Source organism: Taurulus bubalis (assembly GCF_910589615.1).
Source record: "Taurulus bubalis genome assembly, chromosome: 10".
Lineage (NCBI taxonomy): Eukaryota > Metazoa > Chordata > Actinopteri > Perciformes > Cottidae > Taurulus > Taurulus bubalis.
The window spans coordinates 17,442,972-17,466,953 of NC_136598.1; the positions used below are offsets into that span (position 1 = coordinate 17,442,972).

At 40.4% G+C, this 23,982-nt stretch overlaps 1 protein-coding gene across 1 annotated transcript in view; it reads left to right on the forward strand.

Annotated features, from left to right (window-relative positions):
* The window catches only part of pdgfd (platelet derived growth factor d), a 43,963-nt gene that overhangs the window by 12,735 nt on the left and 7,246 nt on the right, over positions 1 to 23,982 (forward strand). The window contains exons 2-5 of the mRNA XM_079224618.1: positions 12,879 to 13,068; positions 14,123 to 14,300; positions 19,903 to 19,959; positions 21,527 to 21,740. Of these exons, the coding sequence (XP_079080744.1) occupies positions 12,879 to 13,068; positions 14,123 to 14,300; positions 19,903 to 19,959; positions 21,527 to 21,740 (639 nt within the window). The remainder of the gene's footprint in view (positions 1 to 12,878; positions 13,069 to 14,122; positions 14,301 to 19,902; positions 19,960 to 21,526; positions 21,741 to 23,982) is intronic.

Genomic DNA, 23,982 nt, shown 5'->3' on the forward strand with positions numbered 1-23,982 from the left:
CTTGCTGGTAAAGATGTAAGGACCTGCGGAGAAGCCCCAGCACCAAAGAAAATGTTAAGTGAGTCACAGCTTCCCAACGCTGCCTCTTCTTAGCTTTTCCTCTTTGAAATAGACAATAAAAGATAAATAATGATGTTTTTTCCCAAATCGGCCCGCATGACAGCAAAGCAAGAGACACGCAGATACAAACACGCACATATCCACACAAAGAAGTTATTATCTTTGCTTATTTATGAGTGGAACTCAGTCATGCTCTTTGGCGTATCCCATGCAGTGTTTGATGTGTTTCGGTATCTCGGGGCTTTGTGGACATTCCTTGTTCTTTTCACAGTACAGTAGCCGCAGCAGTGTCTCCCTCTCTGTCTTCCCACTGCCAGTACTCCCTCTTTTGTTATTTGCCAGCATTTATTTTCTCTCCCCGTTTCCTTTTCACTCCCTTGTTCTCTCTTCTCTTCTCTGCCCTTCTCTACCCCGCTCAATCACTTCCCCCTGTTTCTCTCTCACCCACCTCACTGCCTTTCATCTATGTTTTCTCCATTTCCCATTCAATATGCTCTATTGGCATGAATGCAACCAGGATTGATTCTGAACCTTTCTTCACCTTGTTTTTGGCCTTCTCCGCAATTTTGTCTCCGTCTGTTTATCTTTCTGCTCCCCCTCTTCCTGAGTTGTGTGGTCAGTCTGAGAGACTAAGGTAAGCTCAGAAAGCTGTGTTTTGGTCATGTCTGTGGCTGTTTGTCTAACCCATTCTGTCCGTGTCACAGAACATGCCTTTGTGTCGGCTTCAAAGAAACACACACACTCTCACACACAAATGCACTTACACAAAATATTCTAAATCCTCAAACAGACGTACATGCTCACCCAAATACCCACAAAGCACACACACTTTCTCACGCACGTTGTCACATGCTGACTCTCACACTTAAAATAAGAATTGTAGGCAAAAGATCCAAAAGAGAGAGAGAGAGAGAGAGAGAGAAATAGGGGAGAAATGGGGGAATAACTAATATCTACTGACGATGATGATGATGATGATGATGATGATCATACTTTATTGTCAGATCAAGTCCGAAATTTGTCTCGCATCACACTAGCTTCATTTCCAACATCAACAAAGACAACAAATTGAGAGAAGAAACAAGGATACATACATTTATCATATCGTCATGATCACAGAAGACAATTACTACAAGACCCTTCAACATAAATTTGATCTGTGATTAAGCTCCATATTTGATTTTAGGATTGCACAGAAGCGTGCCTCAGTCTAAACTTCTGAAATCATGGAACCCTGTAATTTGTATTCACTGTTCTGAACATGGTGAACATGGTTTGGTTCAGAGACAAGTTGTTTTTGGACAGCCTTAATATGCTATTATGGTCGGCTGAATCCTAGAGTTTCTCAAGAAGGTAGGTCTACAACCTTTGACGGATTTCCATTTGTTGGAGCAGTTTTGACATTAAAGTGGTGGACAAACACGTGTACTATGAAGTATGAGATCACTGTAAAACTCTCATAATCACCTAAAAACGAAAAAGTATCTGTCTAATCCGAAGGTGTTAGAGAAAAGAGATTATTTGTGTTGTCCTTCAGCAGACAGATTCAATGTCCTTTATAACTTATAAGTATTTCATATGAAAATCCCTACCTGATTGTTTTTCTTTTGAATACCATAGGAACAATATGAGAGGCAGATGGTGAACTAAAATCACATAATATAAATATCAAAATAGAAAGTTTTATATGCTAATATTGCCAGGAAACCAATATATTTCTAAGCAGATTTTTCAAGCCGAGCTTAAACATATTACACACAAGTTCCATAATTTGAAGTGGACAGAAAAAGGTTATGAATAAATACATTTTTAAAGAATTGTCCTCACTTTTTTATGTAAGGAAATCTAAATTATGATGATACTGCCGCTATTGTGCATATTTTTACATATTATTGGAAACCTCTTCTGAGAGCCAGGCCTCTGGGTTGACAGTTGAAGGCTTTGCTGGAAGACGTGCCATCAACTTCTGTGCTGCGCAACCGACTGGAGCACATCGCTTCCCAGTATAACACATGAATGTCCAACCCGTTCTTACTCCCAAGGCGTCGAGTAATGCAGCTCGGTCAGGGCTTCTTGGCCTCTGACTGCAGTGCTCATTTAGTGTGTCTATGTGAAGCACCCACCCGCAAAACAATGGCCTGACTGATGTAGTTTGAGCGAGTCCACACAGGGGGAGAGGATGTGGAGGGGTCACACAAACTACGTTTGTCCTGGAGGCCGATGTCCGTTTCGCGTGTGAAACTGAAACCTTTTTTCAAAGAGCACAAATGCCTCCCTTCCCGTTACAATTAAAGTGATATTAGGGACAGTTATTTGTGCCCGCTCACACAGATATTGCACGTATCAAACTACTGTGGTGCAGACATGGAACCAAAACTTCCCACCCACAAAGTAGAGGATGCCATCAGAAGAGAAACATAAATAAAACATTTATTTTTCTTGGTAAAAACAAAACACCGAAGAAATAATCTACAATTTTTTTATCCAGCAAAAGTGACTTTTCAGTTCCCTTTTTTAAACCTTTTTCTTATGGTTTTCCCACATAATTGAAATGCAATCCATATTCATATGATCCACTAGTCTGACCAACTCTATCAGCCTTAGCTCTCTTGTGTCCAACTGAAGGGGCATGATGCTTGTGGTGTGTTCCCATCTATAATTATATATATATATATATATATATATATATATATATATATATATATATATATATATATATATATATATATATATATATATATATATATATATATGTGTAGGCCTGTTGTTCTCTATAATTTATGAATATGTACACTTCAGCTGTCTCTGCATGTATGTAACACACATGAGTGCCTATGTGGCCTGCCTACTGCGTGCACACACACACATACACAGCCTTTCTTTAAGCATGTATTCTCCTTCTTCATCATCATTTCAGTTAGGCTGGAGAAAAACTGAAATGTCCCTTCAGTCTAACCCTTCTATATTCTTCCTTCTTCTCCATGCCATTGCTCCACTTCAGAATCCCAATTCCTCACACTTTTACACTGACTGCAAAAAAACATGCAGTCTCTGTGCATAAAAGAAAGTGATGGAAGTTAATTGGTTTTAGCAGCAAAGGTGGGGCTGCACCAAAATGATCATCTGAAAGAAAAGAGTAATATATTAGACAGAGGAGGAGAAAGAGAGATACAGTGGTGACAGACTATGTTTTTAGACCATTTTCAATTTATTTTCAGTCAAATCGATGGTCACGCCTCAGGGAGTGAGAGGGTTTGACTTGGTCCCTGAGGTGTGAAATACTTGAAAATGTGAGAATGTACATTTGGTGTCCATTTGTTTTTGTTTTTTTTAATACTAGAGCCTCAGTGTTTCTGACAAAAAAAAGAGAGGGAAGGAGAGGTAGAAAAGATGGTGCAGGATGGAGAGAACAGGGGAAGTGAAGAAGAGAGAGGAGGAGAAATGTGGGGAGAGAGCCGATGCTGACCAAAGCTGACACCCCTCGGCATGCAGTGTTCACCTCCAGGGTGTGTGTGTGTGTGTGTGTGTGTGTGTGTGTGTGTGTGTGTGTGTTTTTCATGCCTCTGTGCTTTCGTGGGCGTGACTGAGCAACAAGGGAGAATATTTAAAGCTGATTTGTCATGAGAGAGTGGCAAAACAGTGGAGGCAGCACAGGCTTTGATAAGCAGCATAGTGATGTGTGCGCGCACACACACACACACACACACACACACACACACACGTGCCGTGAGCTAACATTTAGCCAGATGGAAAAGGCTTTGGTTTTTTCTCATGGGTGGGAATGCTCTGAGGGTGCAAGGACAACAACCAATACACGCACAGACACACACAAACACAGAACAGACATATACAATTGTGACAAAAAGATGGGCACACACAAACCCACTACACACGCGCACAAGGGCACACATGCTCACAGTGTTAGGCAGCAGTTTTGCTGCTAATGGGCAATGTTTTACATTCTGTTGGCACACACAGATGAATAAACAATTCAACAGATAACAAGGTATGACAGCAAATGGGCCTGCAATAATACTGATAATAATAATAGATAATAGCAATAACAGCAATACAGAAGGGGAGTTGTTTAGGTGACTGTTTCTTTTTTTTAAGTCAAATATTTCTGTAGATTATTGGGTTAATCTTTGCTAAAGCCAAATTGGCAAGTATCATCCTCACAAAAATGCAATCCCTATTTACTAGATCCAGCGGTTGACCCACATGCCGTCTCAAAATACAAATGAAGCATGCTGCATACAAACTACTATGCAGCATGTCGGCTGTTTATTCAATAGTCTTTTCCTTAATATTTCAGACTTTTTCCAACATAACAAAGCATTCTGGAAAACATACTTATTTGCTTTCAGTTTCCAGGCAACCATCTGAGACACGAGTTACTGTGACCAGCCAAGAAATAGTCCGGCATATGGCCCCTTGTAAAATACCGTATTTATTTTGTCATTTTCATTCTTTGTTTCTTTTTTTAGTTGTTTTGTACAGACACAAACAAATGACAGATATAACATGTTAATATGTGGTTGGTGGATTGGCAGATTATCTGAGCCAGGCTGTTTCAAGATGCTATGCTAACCTAAGATAACCAGCTGCTGCCAGTATTAGATTGAATGGACAGATATGAGAGTGGTGTCTAATCTATCTTTCCACAAGAAAGCACATCATCATATTTCCCAAAATGTCAAACTCTGCGACACAAGGTAAGATTTTTGGAGGATTTTATGAAACTGGTGTAATTACTTATTTTTCAAATAATGAAATATCCTTAAAGAACAGCAAATCCCTTCCCTTGAAAGTTTAAAACACCTTTTATTTGACAGAAACTGGGAATGCCACCAAGAACAAGAACAGCAACATTGCATGTCTCAGGGGAGTTCTTCACAGCTGAGCGCGAGTGTATTATGTGTGTCCCTTTAGTTTGTGTCAGGGCTTAGGAGAATTCATTTTGAGTAGATGAAAGTCAGGATATGTTAGACGGGATGACAGATGTAGGAAATGGGGTTGCCTTGTTATAGGTAATGTCCTGTGGGAGTGAGAATGTATCATAAGCAAACTGTCACTCAAGAAAACTATAGTTTGGTTGACACAGAATAGAGACTTGGATTAAAAAGGGATGAAGTGCAATACAAGTATTTGCACATGTGTGGCACTTTTAATTGGGACAGAAATATGAAGTGTAATATCTCGTCTACATTATCAGTTATTTTCTTGTGACTTCAGTACTTTCTCCACTGAGATATTTTTTGGTCTCTGATGCACATCGGTTGCCGGGTGATTAGAGTGTGATTGGCACTTGGATCAGAAATAGATCTCAAAGCAATGAAGAACATCACACCCTGGCACTGGAGGTGGGAGATCCACGTTTAATTTGTGAGAATTTACCCACATACATCCTGGCAGACGTGCATCGATGCAAATACACACACACACACACACACACACACACACACATCACACAATCACGCAGTATTGTCACGTGTGAGATCAGGAGACTGAAAGCTTAATTGCTAGTGTCAGAAACTTTGTGTGAGTGGTGTTTAAATCTAGGTGTGGGAGTCAGACTGTTAGTGACATCATCTGGTTCCCTGAGATTGCAGAACATTAACTTTCTGTCAAATCCAGAAGAGATTTGTGTTATGCAACTGGTTTAGAACAAAAGTCCTGTAAAATACATAATTTAATGTGACTAGTTCTCAAGTTGTTGCTGCTTTGATGGAAAGCATTAGATTGCCTTATGTGCTGTGATGTTATGTTGCAAAGGCTTGTGAAAGAGAGCCATGGATACAACCACAGATAGACTGATGAAAGGTGAAGACAAAAATGTGTTGCAGTACTTTTAGAAACAGTGGTATTTATCCAAGATTAAAGATACAAGGGACTGTTTATTCATTCGTTCCTTCACTTTCAAGATTGCCGACTATTACAACTCGCTCAAGCAGATGAGTTTTACCACTCCTGTAACAATTTGAAAAACCCTTTTTTTGTATCCAACATAGTGCCATTATGATGGCCACTGTTTAATACGAGAGCTAGGAATTACAAAATAAAACACAGAACATTTTTTGAGCATGTCTCATGCCACTTCAGGCATCAGAGCAGCAGTAAGAGTTATTGTTGAGTAAAACAATGGCAATTCAATTAAATGATAATAACATGTTGTGTGTTAATGTAACTGACAAGAGTGGTCTTAAAGAGAAATGAAACGAGATAGAAGAAGAAAGACCAATGAGAGAGACCAATTAAACTTTATTTGGTTACATATTTGGAGGTGATTTACTGGAAGAACATGTCTTTTCATGCATGGTTAGGCTCAGTAATAACAGTCCTCATAATCTCATACATTTCATTCATCCCGTGCCCTCCCTGCAATGTTTGGACTGTGACACATTCTTTTTTTTTGCCTGTACTCAGCAAATTGGATCTGACTACAAGACAAGCTGTGAGGTTGAATAGCTGACTTGATGGTGTTCACGCCTACAGGAAAGTGTGTGTAGCATTTAAAGCCCTTTTTTATACAAAGTTGCCTCATTTTAGGGGAATATAATAAATTGGACACATTCAAATAAATGTGATTATATATTATTAAATACAATAACAAACACAGTTGAATTTGTGGAATTTGTTATTGTGCAAACAATTGGGGAAGATGTCAAGTAAGTCTATGATTCCTGCATGATTTACCTGATTATGATGTGAAAACCTTCAAACACTATTATAGCTAAAAGTCAGGATTGTCACTGTTTTATTTCATGTCCAGTGTGGTCTAGTACAGAGCTAAACACAAATGTGTCACTGTCTTGTCTTCCAGACTGCACTGGGCCCCCAATGCATGTGTTGGGTGCAAGATTTTGCTGTTGCTTTTGTATCATTTGCATGAATTTGTATGAACCAATCAGCAACTAAAGCCAAAGCATTTTGGAAGGATTGTACATTGCCACAACATGGCCCCAGGACAAACACCTGCAAGGGATGCTGGATGTGTCTCTTACATAGCTGGATAAATAACGCTTTCAGTGTTCGGGACAAAACAATGAAATTAGCAAAAACATGGACAAACATACAGAGATCGAACTAAATTAAATCTGATGAGCATCCTGTTCACGATTCACTGAAAGATCTCGAGGCCCAGACACAACAAACCCACTTCAGAGAACTAGTAACAACGAAGGCAGTCTGTGCTGCATTTGAAGGCACCGCAGACCACAGCCGACGGCCAACTAGCATGTACGTTCTACGCCTGAGTGAGAGGAAATAACTCTCAGCACTTAGCATTAATCTGTATTCATCATTTAAAAACGGAAAATGGAAGACCTAGGACTGCTGATATAAGCCGTTGTTACTACACACATATTAACAAAGCAGCGTTTGCCTCACACCACCCTCTGCGTTCCTGCTTGACGTTAATCTTTTGCTTGCTTACCTCACTTCACTTTCTCTTCTACTGATATGTTTAATAGGAACATTTGCCCATCTTTAATCTTAACCCAAGTTAGGCATATAGTGTGAAAAACACCTGCAGTTGTTCCTGGTGTTATCTGTGTCTGTTCTTATCTGTTGTTCTACAGAAGAACTATAAGTGCTACTTCAGCTTTGGTAGCCGCAAGGCGCTATACTGCTCCAACCTTTTCTTCAGTTACGTTTCCAGCAGTGGAAATGACATCCCAAAATATGAGTGCATAGGATGTTATGGAAAGGGAATTGTACAGTATTTTACAGTGCCGATTTGACAGTGGTTTGACTGACTAGGATAGGCCGCTTGAGACCGCCGTGGCTGCAGCGGGGAGGAGGAACATGAGCTGTCAAAAGCAAACACAAACTGGTGGAGCCTTTGCTCGAATTGCCTTCAGATGGCAACAGACACTGAATCATTCTTGCTGTAATGAATGTCAGCATGGGTCGTTTTTGTTGGATGCTGTAGTCGATGATAACACAGAGAGAGAGAGAGAGAGAGCCGTGTGCGTTACTAGGCATTACAGTTTTAGTCCTCACTGGGACCGAGGTGTGCTGGAGATCTTCTTCGAGATCCCGAATATAAATTGGAAAAGAGACCCAAGACCAGCTGGGCGTTTTTTGGCATTGTATTAAGTTTCTGCCTCCGAAGAAGGAGTGAGAGCTGCCAAAGAGCCGCTGCAGCTGGATAGTTGCTTGCGGGTTGCCGGCAGAGCGATACAGCGGGGGGCAGGGGAGGGGATATTATCTAACTTATAAGATATAATTTATTCTGACAAAACTAAAGTTCATGATTGTTGTGAATTGGAAAACCTAACCAAAACGTGTTTGGTGAGTTTTATTTTTTGTTTCTGTCCAGTTTGAATGAAGAATATTTGAAGATGAGTTAACAAGGCAATCAAGCATCTTAGAAAGAAGCTTGAATTCAGAAGGTGTACGGTTGTATTTATCGGCTTCGATGTAAGAAAATTTCCTTCTCTGACGTTATGCGAGTTTACTTGGTATATTTGTCAGAAGTAGTGAAATTGCAGGATCCTGGTACATGTGGGCACAGCTGGCACGACTTGGCAGCTGGAGAGACCAGCTTCAGTCCATATATCTGAGGAATGCATTTACCATTAGCACTGATTGTACATTAACATACAATGTGAAAATGTTTCCTTTATATGAGCTGTGTGTAAGATGTAGAGGTATTTATTGGTAGAAATGGAATATAATATTGATAACTATGTTGGTTTGATCACTTGAAATTAAGAATTGTTGTGCTTCATTACCTCAAGCCATTTATCTACATGGGAGCTCTTCACTGAGTCTGCCATGTTGCGCCGCCATGTTTTTACAGTAGCCCAGGACGGACAAACCAAACACTGGTTTGCTTTATGTTACCTGAAGACCACTGTAGCTCTTCAACACACATGGTAAGGGAGAAAGAGCAAGCTCTAATTGTGGCAGCTAGCTGTGGCACTACCTGTTGCAAGCTCAGCAGTTACCACTGTTTGTGGCAACCGCCACAACTTGCTGCTGCAGTGGCCACTGTTTGGGAGAGGTGCAGCTGGGCTTGTAGCAGGAATTGCCACAGCTAGCTGCCACTGCCACAATTTGAGCCCGCTCCTACTGTGGAAAGGGAGGGTTGAAAAGGGGGTATTAAGCTGTTTGCAATCTGCAAACTCACAGGATTTAGTGGCATCTAGATGCCACTAAATCTTATACACTGTCTGAACAGCCGTATGCCAGGCCCTTTAGTCCAGCTCCTCTGTCCACTGGTAAACGCAATACTTACACAATACTGGCTACAAATCTACGAACAAGCGAAACAAACATGAATCCGTTACTGTTGTCCCTCTGCTGCAGTTACACTTCTCATTGTAGAAGTGCATAGAGCAGAGAATATAAGAAAGCTAGTTACAGAAAGTTAGTTAACCTCTCGTGCTGTCCCCCATCAATCAGTAGTCAGTTTGAATCTATATCAAAACAACATCCCAAGCAAGAAGATATCATACAACCTTTTAGTGGACAGAAATAAACTAATTATCTCACTAATTAACCTCTCCAGCCAGTTGAAGGACAACTGCAATATTGTGGAGAAGGGCAACAGAGTTCAGAAGAAACAAAGCTGAATTAATAATTGTTCGACACCCAGCCCAAATTCACAATAGAAGCAAAATGTAAAAGGGGCATATGGTGAGTTTCTCTGTTGTTGTTGTTGTTTTTTGTTCACATTTTGAACTGATTTATCCTGGCACTACTGATTGGTGTTGTTGTTTACTTGACTGCTAGGATCTTTGCATTGCTGAGGAAAACTAGGCAGAAGTTCATGCCATTCCCCAGGGAACAACACTGCCAACGACTACTGCTTGTAGTTTTTGATGTGGTACCAAGCAAATTAGAGACTTGGGAAATTGTTGTAGCTGTACTATGGGCTAGTTCACAAAGTCAGAATTTATTAATATGAGATGGGATTTCAGTGACTGCCTGCGGGCATTATTTTTCGCTCGGCGTGAACGATAAAAACATTGTAACAAATTGTAAAAACATGAAGATGGTAACCTCAGATCCATCAGTCTGGAGTTTCACAGTTGACCTTAGGTCTAAAAGCTATTTATCTATGTCTCAATAAATGTGCATCTGTTCCATGAGACAAATTAATAAAAACAAGTAAAGGAACAGTGTGTACAATTTAGGGGGATTTATTGCCAGATAATATTCATAACTATTTTATTCAGTGTATCACAAGAAACTAAGAATTGTTATGTTTTCCTTAGTTCTGAAAAAATAATTTATTGAGACATGGGGAACGGATAGACTTCCACGGAGTCCGCCAACGGGGCCCGGTACTAAATAATTAAAGATCATAGTATTTATAAGCCCCGACGTTACTGGTGCTTTTCATTAGTACTTTTTAATGTTTTGATGTAATTTATTATCACACTACAGAGCGCATCTGCTCTCTGTCGGGCTGATCTCCTCCAACCACACCGCCACACACACACACACCCACACACGCGCACACACGCGCACACACAAGCACACACACGCGCACACACAAGCACACACACACACACACACACACACACACACACACACACACACACACACACACACACACACACACACACACACACACACACACAGAGCAGAAAGCTCACTGTGGTGAAGTGAAGGATACTCGAGTTGACAGCAACTACACTTGTTACTATACATGCAATAAAATATGTGCGAGTAAAACCCCAATACTTGATCAATACATCTGTGCAACAAGAACGCAAGGAAACTGAAACCTTATTCAATCGACAAATATAAATGATAGTGGGCCACACACATGCAATGTTAGCTTAATACCGGTGAGCTTCACTATGAAATATCCACTCCATGTGCAAAGAAATTATAATGGTCACATACACATGAACACAAATATCTTCATTAATATATGCAAATACTGAGGGACACTAAATTGTCTCACACACACACACACACACACACACACACACACACACACACACACACACACACACACAATTAACTGCTGGAGCTAGAATTAGCAGAGGGTATGACTTCCAAAGAATGACCGATGAGACAGAATTACTGACTAAAGCGAAGAAGAAGAAGAAGAAGAAGAAGAAGAAGAAGAAGAAGAAGAAGAAGAAGGATAAGAAGAAGAAGGGAGAGAGGGAAATATGGCATAGAATGGGAGGAGGAATTAAGGGAAGTTTGCAGGGAAGAGGTGGAGGAAAGGGCCAAAGCTTCATCATCATCTCCCAGGGGTGCAGGCTGCGGTGGCTTGATTATGCATTCAGCTCTCTCTCTCAAAAACCACACACAGCTCAGAAAATACAGCCCTGTCAGCCCACTTCAGCACACAGCCTGACCTTAGACTGTGTGAGTTTCTGTGTATGTGTGTTTCACATTTTCAGAAAGTCAGCAATAAAATGATTAATTAATAAAAATGTATATTGTGCAATATCAAAGTTTGATTAATGATCGAGTTGATCAGTGTGACTAATGATGACTTTGATGTTCATCAGTACTTATAAGCAATTATTATACTTAAACATGACTTTAAAAAACATCATAATGGAGAGAAGTAGTCAGTAAAACAATGAAGTTAGTAAGCAGAGCCCATGACAGGTAATAAGTAACATTGTTTTCTTTTTTTCTTTTCCCATTCTCTTTTTGGATTTGTCTATCTGTTGTTCTCAAGGGCTGCTATAAAACAGGATGTGATTCTTGGTCACTAGATAATTATTTGTAATGGTTTTGGTGAATCCCTAATTTCCCTTTGAATAGCATGTTTGGCCCATGATCAGTTTTCCTTTCAAATGTGCAGTGACTGTCAGAGAATGCGTCTCAAGATTTTAGTTGAAGCCTTGGCCTTTTCTCTAGAACCACCATCAGACCAGATTTTCCTCTTGCACAAAAGCGATACCAAAATATAATTGGTGTGATAAGGTCAGACCTACACTTTGAAACAAGGACAGATACACAAACATGTCAATAAACATCCTCAAAAACACAACGTCCAGCAGATCCACAATCAAGCGTCCTTTAAAATTCTATAGAATCCCGATAGAGGTGAGATGGATTATTCTTTTCTCCTGTACTTTGTTTTGTTTTCTCACTACAAACTCTACAAACCACACTAGAAAGCACACAGTTCAAGGAATAGCTCGTCACTTTGGAAAAGAAGCGTATTCCCTTTCTTGCCATAAGTTAGTTAGATAGAAGGATAACAACCTTACATATTCATTCAGCCGAATGCATCTTTAATTAGCATAAAGACTTGAAGAACAGGGAAACAGTTTAGCTCTGTCTGAAGGTTGAAAGATCTGCCTACCACCTCTACAGCTTGCTAATTAACCCATTACATCTGGTTTGTCTAATCCGTCAAAATTGCACTTTTAGGTGGATTATTTCACCTTCAGGGAGAGCCAGGTTAGCCATCTTCAGTCTCCAAGCTAATATTACCGGCTGCTGTCTGTAAGTTCATATTGAAGGGACAGATAACGCTTGTTATATCATCCACTAATTTAATACTTGGCAAGAAAGTGCATCAGCGTGTTTCCAGAAACTATTCCATTAAGATATGTCTTTATACATTAAGCTAAAAGCTTTATAAGTGCTAGAATTAAAGTACCTTTGCTGAGGTCATGGTATCATTACACTGATGTCACTTTTGTATTTGAATTGTTCGTCCGTGTATGTGTTTGTGCTTTTGTTTCTCTCTTCCATCAAAGTAATTTTGTTTTGATTTTGCATGTATGTGTCTGTGAACAGTCTGCTTTGCTTGTGATTATTTACAACTGGACTAACTACCTGTTAGTTGTAACCACTAACAGATAGCACTCGCCTCACCACAGACCTTTACCGCAAAGAGGAAAACATCACAGTAACGCCAGTGGGTGGAGCCATCCACAGCCCACGCTTCCCCAACGCTTACCCGCGCAATCTGCTGTTGTCATGGAAACTGCTGTCGCCACCTGGGAGCCGCATACACCTGGAGTTTGACGGACACTTTGGCCTGGAGGAGGCCGAGAATGGAGCGTGCAGGTAAAACACCAGATTCAGAAAGAAAGAAAACATATGGCGAGGAAGTGATGGAATTCAGAAAGGATCGTTAGAGCAGAATAGAGAAACAGATAAAAGGAAAGAGGATAGAGGTAAAGGAGCACAAAGAGGAAGAAGTATTGATGAAGTACAAGCGGCTATCAGGGAGAAAAGTCAGATGAAAGTAACAGTGATTAAAGAATCAGAGGGTGAGTGAACACATGAGGGAGAGGACCATGTTCAGTGACAGAGAGGAGAGTAAAAGCTTATGGAGCAGAAGTCTCAAGTTGAAATGACAAGATCTTAATATGGTGTGTTAATGTATGCACAAATCTGACACCAACAATAAGCTTTAGTTGAAAGGATGGGAGAGAAAATAATGGAAGAAGGTTAGAGGGGTGAATCACTATGATAGAGGCGCGTAGTTGAAGTTTGCTTTCTGGGCAAGAAGTAGAAGAAGTTTGTCCTTGGTTGAGAAAATAGACGTTTTAATCTCCGTATGCAACTCAGCCGTCTTTGAAAGCTCTTTGATGAAAAGACAACGGGGAGCAGCAGGGGAGGAGAGATGTGGAAAGGTAGGAAGAGGCTGAAAGTAGCTTTTTCAAATCGTGTTTGTCACATTGACTGTATGTGTACATTCTTGTGTGTGTGTTTGATCAATGGACTCACTAATTTACTGGGACATTGATTGCTGGAAAGTCATCCAAAAACCTTTCCTGCAAAAATGCTTGTAGCCTAGTAGTTTGGCATGGTGGGCCCGTGCTTTTTTTTTAACAATTAGCAATTTAGTCACTTGATTCCCAAATGTCAGCGATCACATCGAGTGCAACATTGTTTTTACCAAAAGGAATGAAAACTACAAACATAGGATTCAATTGTATTAGCCTTCTGCTTTTCCGAAAGACTTTTGTGAGTCTATTCATAATTATTTTTCAGCTGCAAAGTCGGACATTTACTATTCCCTTAACAACAATCTTCTTCCTTCATCTTTCCCTCTTCCCTCCCACACGCTCATCCATCTACCTGTCCATCTCCATCTCAATGTCTCTCGCTCTAGGTATGACTTTGTTGAAGTGGAGGACCAATCAGAGAGCAGCACTATAATTTGGGGTCGCTGGTGTGGGCAGAAGGCACCGCCTAGTCTCAACTCCAAAAACAACATGCTCAGAGTCACCTTCAAGTCTGATGATTACTTTGTTGCAAAGCCAGGATTCAAAGTCTACTACTCACTGATGGTGAGACGTGCACTTTCACTCAGACACACACACACACGGTGGTGATGAATCATGAGCCGTTATTTAGGACACCGATTCAAGTTTTGATTATTTTTTGTCACATGAGGTTCAGCCCGAGTACCACTGCACTGCTCCAGGTTAAATGCTTCTTTCATTTCTTTACCTCCACAATAAAAACGAGATGTGGGATGATAGGGGGAGATATAAAGTTGGGAGAGAGGGAGGATCTAGTGACACCGTTGGTAAAATGCCAAAATGCATTAGCCGACAGTTCTTTTATCACACGTCCACTTGACAGTTGAGGAGAGGTGGAGGGAGATGGCAGAGAGGGGCAGGAGGGAGGGCGAGGATGAGAAAGTGTTCTCTTAAAGGCTGTCAAACGAACGGATAAGGAGATTAGCTTTGTCATTCTGTCAGGGAGAGGGAAGAAGAAAGAGAGGGACTCTGATTTGAAGATGTTCTCCCGCCCTCTAATCAGAAGGAAAAGGGGAAGAGAGAGAGAACAGCTGTTGTAATGTTCCCTGGCTTTCTCTCTTATGACGGCAGAGGAGAGCGAGGGGACAAGACACAGCGTCACAGGCAAGGGTGAACCGGTGGCATCGCTTATTATCCAAGAAAAAAAAGTATATCGGCACAGATGGAGTAAAGGGCAAGTCAGAGAGAGAGAGAGAGAGAGAGAGAGAGAGAGAGAGAGAGAGAGAGCGATACTGTATTTACAGACCACCCTTCACTTTTACACAGTCATTGTGACATTATAGCGGCTGTGAAAACAGTTACCATGGCTCTCATCACAATCTGTACTAAGAACTCTGCACACCCAAAAAACGTTGTAGGAAAAGGCTGATGTGTTTCTTATTGTCAACAAATCTCATGAAAAAACTAATGATGTTTGGGTCAGTACTTTCCTACTTTTCTTTATTTTTTTTTATTTTTTATAAAGGTGCCAGTCAATTCCTCAAACAGTTGGGCACTTTAGTTTTTAGAAAAAGCCATTCAAACTACAGTAAATAGGAAATTTGTTGGAGATAATTTTTAGCTTTGGATTAAGACATATTTGGTTTGTTGGTCAGTATTACAGCAGGGTGATGTATGCAAATAGTGCATATGTTTATTGTAATATAGAAGCCTCACTCAGTGGAATCGTGTGATTGGTGTTTTTTTATGAGTTTTAAGCAACAATATCACATAGCAAAGAGCTATTGCATATCAGGCAAGGCTGATATGCAATAGTTTAATAAACTATTGCTTTTGTTTTATAAACTTTAATAACATTTAAGTACTCATAATGTGTGGCAGATGATATATACTATATTACATTGTTGAATTATTATTATTGATGCATTAATCTGTAAAGTATAGCTGTTTTTTATATGTAGATACATGTGATTTACTGTGCAAAATCCCACAAAACCTTAACTAAGAGCCAAAAATAGCCAAAAATATCCCAGAAGTGCAGATGACCTCAAAGCCCCAGACCAAAACAAATTCATGTGTCCTAGGTTTCTACAGCAACCGGCAAACATGGCACACAGTGTGAGGGAAACAGTCATAGACGGTGTGTTTGAGCCAGATGAGCCCTTAACGACCATAACAAAAAATACGAGAGAAACTTCACCGCGTTCGACCAACATGGTGGCAACAAAGTAAAAGTACCATAAAAAACAACTCTTATCTCAGACGATGACTCCTTCTCTCCGTCTTCCCTCCCTACTCACCCATTGTTATTCCTCATTCCCCATCTTTCAAATATCCCCTGTGTGTTTGAGTGTGTTTATATCTCTCCATCTTTCACACACTCACAGATTCCCTTCAACCAGACTGGCGCTGTGTGTGTGGCTTAATTTAGCAGGTCTAATTTGTTCTCTCAAGACTTGTCGACCAGATTAGAGGAAGGAGGAGAGCAGGCAGCGAGAGGAAAGGAGGAAGAGAGAAAATGAGGAGAAGCAGCATTGCAAGGAGAGAACAGGTGTCTGAGATGGTATCGACATGTCAGCTAATAGCTAAAACAACCTGAACTGAGAGAGGCAGAGAGAAAGAGAGGCATTTGTGAGGTAGTGAGCTATGGAGTAGACTGAGGTTGACTCGTTAAAGGAAAAGCCATGAGGGGAAGCACATCAGATGACATCATACAGGATTGAATAAAGACCAGTCATAATTTTACCACTAAACACTCAATCTAAAAAGAAATTTGTGTGGCTCTTGTTTATCTAATACCCAAGCGGACTCACCATCAACTCAAATATGAGGGAGCATTGTGCCACTTCAGTGGTGGTGTTCTCTGTCTTTAGGCTTTGCCACTTCATATGTCTTGGATAGCTAGTTTGGTCTTTCTAAAAAGCAACACACACAGAGGGCATAAGAAGCTGCAGTGGCATTTATCTGACACCTGATGAGATGTACAGGTGAGGCAGCGGTGTCAGTCAGAGCCTTGAGGACATCGAAGACAAAAAATGTTCTCGCTTATAGTCCATGTGAGAGTTATCTATGCTTGTGTTCTGCACAATTGTTTCAGTACTTGAACTATTTTTGTTGTAACTTAAATGCTGAAGTGTCGTTTTACTCTTCATTTTTTATTTTCCTAATTTTTAGCCATTGACAAACTGCTTTAGGAGCATTCACACAATTTGCTGTGCTGGAATGAGGCGCAGCAAGTTTACATGCGGCTTAGACAAATTGCAATGACATTTTTTGATCTGGCAAATGAAGACAAATACAGTACATCATGTGCCTAAGTGTATGTAAGTGTATTAAAACGCATGTGTATTTGATATGAGACACTTGAAATGACTTGTGTAAACGGGGTCTGATAAGGTCGCCCAAATGTCAGATCAGGTCTCATTATCCCTGGGTCCACTTTGGATCCTCTCTTTAAAAACTGTTTCCCCCCTAAAACATTATTCTTTGATCCTTTTCAAATCTTGTTTTCAGCAGCTGCGATTTCTTCATCTGCAGTGTAGGCTCACATGAGGTAATACGTGATTTTGATTGCACAAGACAAAACTCTTTCGGATCTATTTCATTTTGTTTTTGGAAAGGCTCAAAAAAGCACTCTAATAGTGCACAAATCAGGATATTTATAATGAACAGAAAGCACAGCGGACTTCAGAATTTGATAGATTCTTCTTTGTGTTTGTTTCTAATATGGATTTTGCTGTCTGAGATCATACAAGTAACGGTATTGTATTTTGGATTTGTATTCCTGGGAAAAGCTGCTAAGCCAAGTGCAGCGGGAAAAGACTATTGATCAGGAAATATGATCCAAGTCAGTTCCCAGAATCCCATTCAGAGTCATGTAACACATGTGCTTCCCATACACACTGATATTATACTTAACATGATAATGGCTTCATATACTGTAGCAGCACCAATCAAACATGTTAAATCATAATATGTTAAATTATCTTTAATTATTAGTGTGTTTTGATGTTGTTGTCAAGTCTATTTTAGATGCTCTTCGTGACTTCTTCTTTGAGGAGCAATCTCTTAAGTACTGAGCTGTGGTAGTTGCAGACACCAAGCAAGCCTCTGTTGCTGCTGCTGGAATTACCGTGAAGACGTACTAATTTATTTATTCCGATACATAAACATAAATGTACTGCAGATTAAGACAGAGAGCATCACACTAAACCACATGAAAAAGAGTATTTTCCTGGCTTCAACTTGGAAATTAGCTTTGACTCGGACCGAGAAGAGACGGCATAAATGTGGCCGGTGTGATTTATCTGCTAACTTGAATGTCCTCTGGCTGTAAGCGAGATAACCGGTCATGCGGAGTAAAAGTCGATAGGGAAAAGCTCTTGCCTTCATCCCCATCTACCACACACTTAATCCTCAGACACTCTAGTGTCCAACTGTACAAAATGGAGGTTGAAAAGGTTAGCTCCCTGGTGCCCCCTCCACTAGACCGCAACTGTCAATAAGAATGTGTTCCCACGCCACCAGGTTTAAAACATAAAAAACATTCTATTGAGTTTCAACAAGTTTTCTGTTGGCAAGCAATAATACAACAAAAAGCATGAAATAAGTTTGTAAGAGGGTAGATGTTTGGTAGCGTAGTTGTCAGGTGATCGCAGCCTGTATACTCAGAGGCTATCAGTCTGTTCTCTACTTCCTTGTCTCTTAAACTTTTTTCTAACCCTATTAAGTGGCCCAGATGTGCTTGATGAGGCATTCAACCTTAAAAGGAAATGAGTCCCGGAATCTGTAAACATGCATTTACTCGCATGCACACTAACTAACACACACACACACACACACACACACACACACACACACACACACACTGACAGGAAACCGTCTGACCTCAATCCCAGCTGATTTGGTAGTGCGTTTATGTGTATGAGTACATTTAACTGCGGCCAAACACATGCGAGAGTATGTTCGACAGGAACACTTACATACTGACCGGCTTATTACATTAGCAGGCACACACTCACACACACGCTGAGACAAAGTGAGGGCACAGTGTCTTTGAAGTGTGGTGGAGACAGATTTATTGTTCCATATTGACTGGAGATGGTATTTAAGACTCTTCAAGGAGAGGGATTTGATTACCAGTGAGATTGTGCGTGTGTGTGTGTGTGTGTGTGTGTGTGTGTGTGTGTGTGTGTGTGTGTGTGTGTGTGTGTGTGTGTGTGTGTGTGTGTGTGTGTGTGTGTGTGCGTGCGTGCGTGTGTGTGTGTGTAGGAGCTCAACCCAAAACATTAAAAAGTACTAATGAAAAGCACCAGTAACGTCGGGGCTTATAAATACTACAATCTTTAATTATTTAGTACCGGGCCCCGTTGGCGGACTCCGTGGAAGTCTATCCGTGTGTGTGTGTGTGTGTGTGTGTGTGTGTGTGTGTGTGTGTGTGTGTGTGTGTGTATGAGAGAGAAAAGGGAGATACCACACACAGTGTGTGCCTGTGAGAGAGAGAGAAAGAAAAAGAAAAAAGAATGTATGCATGTGTGCCAAATATGTCAGTGTGAAGACTCATCTAAACGTGCTTTGACCAGAATCTCAATACTTCCACAGACACACAGAAAGGCATGCTGTGACCAGCTCCTACAGTCCAATAGTTAGACAGGCAGACACCTGCATATCTTGGATAACCTTTTACGTGAAGCTCCACTCTGTCTCTAACAAGCTGTGTTTAAAGTAAACTATTCAAAAAGTAAGAGCATGGAGTGGTAGATGTAATCCATTTGCCTTTGGCTACAAGCTTCCACTTTTTACATGGGGTTTTACTGCAGTTACCTCACCTCAACCATCACTTACAGCGACTGTGAGCAAGTGTAGAAATATATACAATATGGGTGCCATGTTTGAGAAATTGAGAAACTCCCTGACACAAGGTCATGATTCTTTCGGTCTTCCCTAAATCCCTATTTGTTATCAGTTATATTTTACCTCAAAGCCTCAATCAGTCATACTCCATCTGCTTTTAACACAAACTGAAAAGCACCTTGACCATTTAAAAGCATTAAATCAACCTAATAGGCAACACCAAATATAATTTGTATTCATTTTCTAATCATCTTTCCTTTTCTTTTCTTCGGTATGGTTCTCGCCCACAATTGATCAACGGATGATTGGTAATGTCTGCTGTTCATTCCTGCAGTATGACTCCCCTCTGCCTGCATCCAACACCAACTGGGAGGCTGCAATGCTCCTGTCGGTAAGTCATGCACACACATACAGACTATATGAATTGTTCCCAAAAAATTAAACAGGCATGCTTGACATCACTTAAGAGATGTTTTTTTCTGCATAAACAGAAGTCCCACATTCACTATTAGATGGTATACATAATAAAAAAATATAATAATAATAAATAAATATTTAATAGTTTGGCACAACATAAAAAGAGATATCATTACCATCACTGCGATTATTAAATTGTAAGAAAAAGAATCCAAATTAGTACATTGATAACTTTCATGAAGATACTGTTAATAGCACAGGCAATGTGATATTTCAACACATACAACCTACCTGCCCTTCCAACCTTGTCACCCCACGTATGTCTTCTTAAACACAACAGGGAACAATGGCTAGATTAATAAATACGACATGTGGCCCTGTTCCATACGCACGCACACCCACACACAGAATAAATGTAGCTCAACATCAGTCTATGATTCCATAGACTAATGTTTTTATTACGTACATGAGTGTAATTTGTGTGCGTCAGTGTGGCCGCGCAGTGGGGTTCAGTGACACATGTGACCATAGTAAGTAGTGTGCGTTGGGCTGCATGGCAGTTTTTCTGCATGGATGATAATTGTTACATTTGTGTGGGTGTATGTTTTTTCCTATGTATGGATATGTCACTACCAGTGCAGGTGGGATGTATTGTACATGTTGGCCTCTTCCACTTTATATTCAAATTGCCATTTTTGTGGACTGATATTTGTTTAGCTCTCAGCCTCTCATTGGTTTTAAAGCCAACATTTAAACAGCATTTCCATCACAGTGTTCTATACTACAGGCTAGTTTCTTAACTTAGTCAAAATCAGCCTACTCTAATATTTACATGTTGTATGAGAGCATGGAGAGTATTTATGAATCACAGCAAATGAACCATTTTCAAGTGTTTTGATCACACTCCACAATACAGAGATACAACAGTATATTACTGTCTTATAAATGCATGACCGATTTTGAGTGAAAGAGCTCCACTGTGGAGGAAGACACTGATGGACCTGGACATCAGGTCAAGACATCTCTTGAACATCTGTTTTCATTTCACTAAAAGCTCTGGGTGACATGTTTAGTTGGGATCTCCTTAATGACCACAAGCGTTAGAGGAGTCAGTAAGACCACAAGTGAGGTTATCTTTTGGTACTTCTAAATCTTCCAATGAATCATCAGATACCTTTTCAGTGCATGCAAAGAAAGCCAATGTCTCTTTAGCTGCAGAAGAAGTGTTATGGTTCCCAATTTCATTCAAATACATTTTAAAAAGTCTGCATAGTCACCCGAATTCCAACCACACAACACAAAACATCACAATGCCTTTTCCCCCTCCAGTAACCACATCAAATGGCATGTATTATAGATATGCACAAGATAATAGTTGGTGAAGGAAATAATAGACTGATTCACACATTTCCGAGAAGGTTTTAGTACATGGCTACCCGTGGTTTTCCTAAAGTAATGTAGGTAATACTGTTTTAATGTACAAAGTCAGAATAGGCTCAGATGAGTAATATAATTCCTAATTTTGTCTTCATCATTTGCAGGACAGTGCAGCAGGGCAGATGCCAGCAGCAGTCACAGAGGTTCCTTTCTCATTGGAGGATTTGGACCGGACCATAGCTGCCTTTGAAACTGTAGAACAGCTGCTCCAGTCCCTGAGCCCAGACACCTGGAAACAGGACCTGGACAGCATCTATACTCAAACACACATACACTATAGATCCAGGGCCTATCATCTGGCAAGCAGACATAATAAAGGTAAGATGTACTTAAAATATGTACATCCTCTTAAACAAATTCATGTGCCTGCATGTGCTTTTAATAAGCTAACAATAACTTGTATTTGGCCCCAATACAACTGCTGCAAGTGAAATTACAATACAGAACTGGTAAGACTGATAAGACTATGAGTAGATATGGTGAAGAGAAAAGACAGTATTTGCTATTTATGAAATGCTATCAAGCGCCAATTTTGCAGCATTAAAATAGACACAAATGTACAACGCAGCCCTACAATTTGGTGTCTAACCAGCAAAAAATGCTGTGTAGAGCCGCAGAGTACTTGTGAATGAGTTTGTTGAAAACATGAATATAGAAAATAATGCTAAAAGGGTCTTTAAAGAATTGAGATCCCTATATTCCCCGATATACATATATTATACCAGGCTTAATTACAGGGAGAAAAGTGTGTAGCCATTAAAAAAAATCTTTGTTTTTATTATTTCATTTGGTGTAGCATCATATGGATCAAACAGATACTTAGCTTTTATACAGTGTTGTCTTGCTGTAAGGATAGACGTGTATAAAGAGACATTTAACAGAAACATTAACTATTAACATGTATCAAAATGTGAGATTGGCAAAAGATCTTAGATTTATGTTTACAATCTTCTTGTACAATGAGAGCAGCGGACTGGAGGTGACATGTTAAGTCACAGTTGTAAAATTGATGGGGGAAGATGAGAATGGTGATGTTCTCGACTCGTTTTATTGCGCTGCAGATGGTGATCCTCAACACTCTGCTGCGTTCACACTATTTCGCTGCAGACTGGTGCAGCCGTTGCTAGCTGGTGTAATAGAGGGGAGAGCATGCCGCCTTTTACTGACCAAGAAAGACCCCCCCGGCAGGAGGCCCAGTCTCACATATTGCGCCATACATAAAACTCAGTGGTACAGCATTGCAGTTGACAGTCTACGGCTCCGTAATTTAGGGGCTGTAATGACCGCAATGGAGCCACACAATGAAATGTAGCACAGGTGACAGCCAATGAAAATGTGTGAATGAAGTGTTTGGTTGAGTGTATCACGTTCGCCACCTAATTTGGTATGTAGGAAGGATTATATAACGGTCGAAGAAACCTCTCTGTATTTTACTTTCCTGAGCTGAAAAGGAAAATAAATAGGATTTAAAAAAAGCTTTCTGGTGAATTCGAGTGTGAAAGTACTTTTTGTACTTGAAAGAGATTTCTTTAAGTTTTCTGGAAATATAACAGATCATCATATTATGATGCAGCAACACACTGTAGCCTGACTAAGCTGTTGCATCATCAAATGAGCATTTTGCCCTCGAGTGGGTCTAAAAGTGAGTCAGTGACAGATTTACAGTGACACAGGACCAGCATCCAAGGCAATTCTTTACCGTTAAGTCAGTGCCAAGGACCTGGGGTCACTGAGGCAATAGATTGTGTCCTTAAAATGCACAGAGATAGCGGATGTATTGGCATGAATATGCTCATTACGCACACATGTCACGCAATCATGGGAGCCTGTTTGTGTTTTCAGAGTAGAAGTATTCAAGCTTGCAACAGATCTGAGTGCTTTCGACCCCGTCTCTCACCTGAGCCTCGGTATCTCTCTCCTGCACTCTCTCTGTCTTTCTACCCGAGGGCTCCGCTGCTCCTTAGTAAACAGTTGTGCTTGACAGCAAATCCATCTCTATTTATCAGCGCATGTGTGTGTTGGGCTGGCATTAGAAGGCTCCATATATAGTGTGTGTGTGTGTGTGTGTGTGTGTGTGTGTGTGTGTGTGTGTGTGTGTGTGTGTGTGTGTGTGTGTGTGTGTGTTGCAGCACTACAGGAAGGTGCATAGGTGCTGCAGGTCTTTTATACGCTGTACATGTGTATCTCTCTCTAATTGGAAATTCAACCAGTGCAGCAGAGCAGAAATCTGCCACGGTCAGCAGCTTAGCTTTGTTTTCATTAAGACACACACACACTTAGAAGCTCACACCCACCTTTGTTCCCAAGAAGGACAGCAAGTCAAAATGCAATATTAATTGGGAAACTTTTAAGACCAAGTAAGCTAACACGTAAATAAGTTCACAAAAACATTATAATAGATTTTTAGGGCAGAATATATTCGATCATTTTCACAAACACACGCAGATACAGCACATTTTTCATGTTGGTGTCTCTGGGAGTGACAGTCATTCTTGCGGTTTCGCTCGCTCTCCGTCTTTCTCCCCGACAGGGTTCCACGCCACTGCTTCTCTGAGATTAC